Source organism: Hyposmocoma kahamanoa, unplaced genomic scaffold (assembly GCF_003589595.1).
Source record: "Hyposmocoma kahamanoa isolate Upper Pololo Valley unplaced genomic scaffold, ASM358959v1 87, whole genome shotgun sequence".
Taxonomy (NCBI): domain Eukaryota; kingdom Metazoa; phylum Arthropoda; class Insecta; order Lepidoptera; family Cosmopterigidae; genus Hyposmocoma; species Hyposmocoma kahamanoa.
In genome coordinates this window covers 21,368,053-21,374,476 of record NW_020654422.1, presented here as the reverse complement: position 1 = coordinate 21,374,476, position 6,424 = coordinate 21,368,053, and the positions used below count along the sequence as shown (strand labels likewise).

The window sequence follows — 6,424 nt, the reverse complement described above, 5'->3', positions numbered from 1 at the left end:
CAATCAATAATCTTACTCAATGATTTTTTATTAATTTTGCCAAAAATATTTATTGAGTAATGTTGCAATCTAAACGAGAAATTAAACTCCATTGTTACAATAATTATCTACATAGTAATAATCTAACTAGACAACAGTAGCAAATCATTACAAATATTTCGTAATGACAAATTTACCATAAATCCAAACTAGAAATTCCTCGAAATTCAGTTAAGCAAGATTCCTCTACGATTGTACAATTTGCTCTGATCAAACAGCGTCTTCACAACGTTGATTGTAATTTGTCCCATCTGACATACAACGTGTCTAGTATACTGAGTTTACGTAGTTAACAATTCAATGTCCTGAAAATATGTATGGTTCTTCAGCTATTTCTGGAATTGCAGACAAAAGAAACGCGATGCTTATCTTGTTCGAGATTTATATTTTTTATTTTATTATGTATATTTTTTATGGGTATTAAAATCAAATACACTACTCTAAATTTATGTGCAATAATAATTTCCTGTGTAATTTAGATATGTAGCAGCTTGTTACAATATTTTAACAACTCATTTTTTTGCATTACGTCATGAATCAGTTTTAAGATTGTGTTCCTAACGCTGCTGGCGAAACAATAATAGAAGCTGAATATTAGGTGTAGCCATTGACTCGACAGACAGACAGAAATTGAACCAGAAGAAGAAAGAGACCTTTGACACAATGAAACAACATCAAGAACATAAGTAATTACTGTAATAGCAATCCATGTTTCTGCTTTTGATGATACAATTATTAATTAACGTTGCAAGTGATTCTGAAAGCACGAAAAGAGATTACAATGGCCATCTTGATATTAATAACTACTTTTCATTTGTGGTATGCATAGAAACGCATGGTAAGACTCCAGAACCTATCAAATTTTGCACAGGCAGCCTTATCAAAAGTAATTGGGTAATAACTGCAGCCCATTGCCTAGTACATGAAAATGTAACTGTCTCTTACGGCAACACTATTTCACGACAATTAGAAATGAAGGCCAGCGTACTTAAGCAAATAAAACATCCACAACATAAGATGATGCGTAACAAAGAATATTGGTCTGTTACCGACGACATAGGACTGATCAAAGTTGAAAAAATTCCAATTAATCCTTTGGCCAAACTATCCAGTGTTGACTATAAAGAATTCACAGAGTCACCAGTTGTGTTTGCGGGATATGGATTTACTTGGATGCAAAGAGCTATAGATTCTGTTGATCTAATAAGTCAAATTAAAGCAATAGATTCCACACCATTACTTGTTGGACAAGGAGAGACAATCGAATGTAACTTAGAAGTAGTATGGCATCCAAGTATATGTGTCAACTCAGAACAAAAAATGCGCCGGGTTGCAGATCCTGGAGGTCCTCTTATACACAATGGTACCATAATTGGCATTTTCAGTGGTAGCTCTGGTAATAAGATGGTTTATGTTCCCGTTAGCCTTTATTTAGTATGGATGCGTCAGGTAATGTTAAGAGACAAAAAAGAGCAACAAAAATTGCGAGATGGTGATAAAACATACAATGATAAATATGAAGCGTCTATGAATGTAACAATTGAAATTGAATTGTAGAAAATTGGAGTGCCACAGGGCTGCATTTTAGGACCAATGTGTTTTAACATGGACAGTAAGTTGAAACATCAAAATGTCACAGTACGGAGTATCTCAGTTCAATATATTAATTAAAAAAACTAACTACGGTTTTCACAGTGCGATTTCCAAGTATCTTCTTCAAAGAAAAGTATCAACAACTTATTGAAAAATTAAATTATTTACACGCACATATTTGTGCACGTTGCACATACATATTTAAGATATGCACATTAAGATTGTACGGTGATGCAAGGTACGTTCCAGTATCTCGCTAGTCTTTTGTAGCTATATGCATCTATTTTCGCGCTTAAACTTTCTAACGACGAAAATAAATTTAATTCAATATGACACACCGGTAATTGCCAGAATATCCGCTCACGCGATTCATGCGTCTCTGGAAGGTGTTGGTTTTATACCGATTTATCGGATATCGAAATTATAACAGGTAAAAGGACTAATACTAATTGCTATTTCGGTAACTACTCTAGCAAACCATAAAGTTTTTAATGCCTGGGTCTGTCATTTAAAAAAAAATAAACAATTTCAAAAATACGTCACGACAATCGTGTGTGTTATTGTTTGGGCTGGTGATGTCGGTGTTTATTTATTGAAAACATACCGTAAGTGCGTTTTTTAAGTTTATCCTGAATATAAATGTTTATAAACTATACTTTAAGGAGTAATTTCATGGTAAACATTAGAACCACTCAAACGGAATATTATCATATTTACCCAAGTACACCAAAAATTTCATTAGTGCTTTTTAAGTGCAGGATTTGCGGTGTATTACTGCATTTTATTTGAGATATTTTTGTTGTAGTACGGAGGGTATTTATTTAGCAATGCAGAATAATAATTTTTATTTCTTAAAATTTGCATTTAAACTGAATCCTTTTCTAATTTGCGAAACCAAATAGCCGCCATTTTGCGGTAGGATGAGCGCATCGCGTGAGCGGCTAGAGTCCATTTCATACGGGATGGGTACTGTGACATTTCAAATTTTTACGTTACATGCATACTGTTTTTAACTAATCTCTCAACCATCATACAAAAAAAATATAGTAAATTGGTTTTAATATACCAAGAACAAACAATGCTTGTTGAAGATGTAATTTTAAGTAAAAATTACAGAATAATTAAGTAGATAGGAACAGAAAATGATAAAGATAAAAACAAATTGCCTCTACCACTTCATGCGTAAAATGGAATATTTTTCTATAGAGATTGACACCGTAGAATCCATAAATCGAACCGGCTATAGTGAATGCCGTTTCAATACATATTTGCAGTTTGAATGTGTACTCAAAATTATTGCTCCAAAGATAAAACATAATAATAACTATAATAAATATCGAATAAATAAACTAGCACTATGACACAAGAAAACACTAAAAAAACCGACCTCAAAAGTCATCCACCCCTAATTTGCCACCCTTAGTGGTGGAATATTTTCTTCAAATTTAAATGAGAGACCACATCTCAGGTATCCACTTTCCAACAAAAAAAAAAATCTATTTAAATATCTTCTGTCAATGAATGGGTTAATAATGTTGTTTTGCTGAGAAACGTAAGTTCAATGTTGTGTTAATATGATAAAATTGGCTTTGCAATGACGTATTTATAAATAATTGATGTGCAAAGACTTGTTTGTGTGTTTAAATTGTATTTATTAATGTAATTTTAACGTTACATACTTAATTCGTTCTTAAGTTTTAATGTAGTATGCAATCCAAAATCAAAATATCAAAATCCAGCCCGAAAATCCAGATGCCGTGCAAAGTTTCACGAAATTTAATAAACTTCGCAGCAAGTTTGTGTGTTTGTCTTTCCGGCTTGTTTTAATTCTGCACAGCGCCATCTGTCGCACTGCACTCGGCAACTTGGACCACGACTTTATAATTTAGACAGTTTAGATATTGTTTTGTTTATTTTTTCCGTATCAGTTTTATATGTTAAACTTGGAATTTTTTGATAGTACTCTTTATTGAATTCGAAAGTTTGTGTTTGTGTTTATATTATTTATATTTATGGTTCCTGAAAACTACAATCTAGGGCTATTTATGACTAAAGTGAATGCAGTTTTTGGACAAATGCACGAAGTTTAAACAAATGTGTGGAAATAAAAATGGAAGTAAATTAATTGCTACTCGGCGAACCCAGTGAAGGTTAAATCGTGCAAAATAGCTACGCTTGTGTTGAATATTTTTTCATCCACTTAATTTTTCCACCCTCCCTTCGCATAAAATTAATAAAATAAATAAAACAAGCGCACTGCAGTCACAGGCACCACCATCAAAAATATACTCGACACCTGTTAAGCCTCTCTACGTGGCATCCTCAAGGGTTGCAGATTGTTCGACACTCGGCTATAGAATTACTTAAATGTATGAAATCTAATAAAATGGCCTAAGTAATAATGGTTAATGACCTGCCGAGGGTCATTCGAAATTCAAAATGCTTATTATTTGCAGATGACCTAAAAATTTTTCTTCCGATCGGTAGTGCAGCGGACTGTGCATTATTACAAAACGATATTAATAACGTAGTTTCATGGAGTGAGCAAAATAAATTACAGTTTAATACGTCGAAATGCGTTATATATATGCGTTATATGCGATTTCGTATACTCGTAAACATATTCCCGTTAGTTACGATTATAAAATAAACTCTGCAACATTACAGCGGGTAAATGAAGTTAAAGACTTAGGGGTTCGGTTTACGTCTGAGTTAAAGTTCCAGTGCCACATAATTACTATTTGTAAAAAAGCGTTTAGAAATTTGGGGTTCGTTCTTCGTATGGTTCATAATTTTACAAATACACAAGCAGTAAAAGCTTTGTACAATGCTTTAGTTCGAAGCCAACTTGAATGTAATGCACTCATCTGGGCTCCAAGTGAAATTAAATATAATCTTATGTTAGAGCGAATACAAAACAAATTCACAAGACATTTATATATGAGGTTGTACGGGATCTATCCTGCCTATCCGCTTATACGAGTATATCCTAGCCTATTTATTCTTGGTATGGTTGGATATAACAGACTGGAAGTACGTCGAGACTGTTCACTGGCACTGATGATTTTTAAAATAATTAGAGGTAGAATTTTTAATCCTAGTATACTCGAAAGGGTGTCTTTGTGCGTACCCAATGACTACGTGGGGAGGCGACGAAAACCGCAGTTATTGGCAGTGCCATGCTCTCGGACTAATCTTAACCAAAAGGCCCCATTCACACGAGCGTTACGAATTTTAAACGAGGTGGCGGACATAATTGATTTGTTTTCATGTACACTGTGTGAATTCACAAGAATGACTCTTTTTATTGTTTGTTATTTTCAAATATAATATAATTTGTAAATATAGGATAATTGATAGAATTTATGGTTAGCACCTACATGTATATACATAGTACATATTAGATTTTTCTTAGTTAGTAGCTTATAAGTCACTTGAGTTGTACTCTATCACATTGGCTATGCATAGCTGTAAGGGTAGATCTATAGTTATAAATAAATAAATAAATGAATAAATTTGTCCCAGGGTTATGTTCCAGTAGCAGTCCGCGCTTCAGTGTTGTTCTTCGCGTTGAACGACTTATCACGTATCGACCCTATGTATCAGTTTTCGCTGGACGCGTACATCGACCTGTTCACGTACTCCATAGACCGCAGCGCTAAGAGCTTCGAGCTTGAAGAACGCATCAGTAATTTGAATGAATTCCACACTTATTCTGTTTACAAGTGAGTCTTATACAACATAGTGGCCTAAAAAAATATAAACGATTGAAAATTTTACTAAGAAGTACCAACGCCTGCCCTTTGTATTATGGCACCAAAGCACTAAAAACTTTTGCTTTTTTAATTTAATCAGGCCTTTCTCGTAAAATTTTCAATCGGTTATATTTTTTAAACTAATGTAGATAAGAAGCGTATACCTTTAATTCGTGAAGGTAGCAATTATTGGTAATACATACTTCTGAAAAATCTGCTCCCTTCATGCTGAACGAAGTGGCAACCAGCCATCCTGACGTCAGAATGGCTGGTCAATTATTATTTTTTATTTCTCAGAATATATCAAAGGTAGCGATTATTTAGAAGAAGTAGCAAATAGGTATGGATGGGCTTGTAGCTTATCATCATGCGCACGACTTGTTCGTCCCGTCAAAAAATTAAAATTCGAACTTATTCCAGGCTGATTAAGGCCTAGAAACCCGTGAATCATCCCGTACCCTATGATTTCCTAGGAACACCTGCCGAGCGCTCTTCGAACGGCACAAACTCCTTCTCTCTTTCCACATTGTGTCACGTATCCTGTTTCAAGCTAACAAATTGAACATTAACGAGTACCTGTTCCTGTTGAAAGGTGGCGTTGTGCTTGACAGGTCTGAACAACCTGACAATCCTACTAGTAAGTGAATTTCGTTATACACACACCGTTAAACATATTTAATGTTTATATTTAAATAAATAAGATTTAGGAATAAATTGTAATTAATATCGAATTCTGGAATTATAATTAGTTTACTGAATGCATGTTAAAATTTTTCACCACCGTGATATCCAATAACTTTTTGTGAAATTACTCCTCTAGCTTGTTATAATTATTAATACAAAGATCGAACACTCAGAAAAAATGAAGAAATAAATTTCTCATAGATGGCGCTACGGTAAAAAAGTCGTTAAAAACAAAAAAAAGATCTGCAACAAGCACATAGAAAAAAATCCTAAGGTCCGCTGGTTTGTTCCGTGACTTATTTGGCAAAGAGTCTGGCACGGTTGGCTAGAACAATTTTTTCCAAGTGTTCGAT

General features: G+C 33.9%; 2 protein-coding genes across 2 annotated transcripts; both read left to right on the top strand.

Annotated features, from left to right (window-relative positions):
• Positions 1–747: 747 nt before the first annotated feature.
• Positions 748–1,679, top strand: LOC113235519 (chymase-like). Its single transcript, XM_026471254.1, has one exon. The coding sequence runs from the start codon at positions 748–750 to the stop codon at positions 1,594–1,596; it is 849 nt and encodes a 282-aa protein (XP_026327039.1). The 3' UTR covers positions 1,597–1,679.
• A 2,962-nt stretch (positions 1,680–4,641) lies between these two features.
• Positions 4,642–6,032, top strand: LOC113235518 (dynein heavy chain 2, axonemal-like). Its single transcript, XM_026471253.1, has 3 exons — positions 4,642–4,665; positions 5,158–5,357; positions 5,861–6,032. The coding sequence occupies exons 1-3, from the start codon at positions 4,642–4,644 to the stop codon at positions 6,030–6,032; spliced, it is 396 nt and encodes a 131-aa protein (XP_026327038.1).
• The last annotated feature ends 392 nt before the right edge of the window (positions 6,033–6,424 follow it).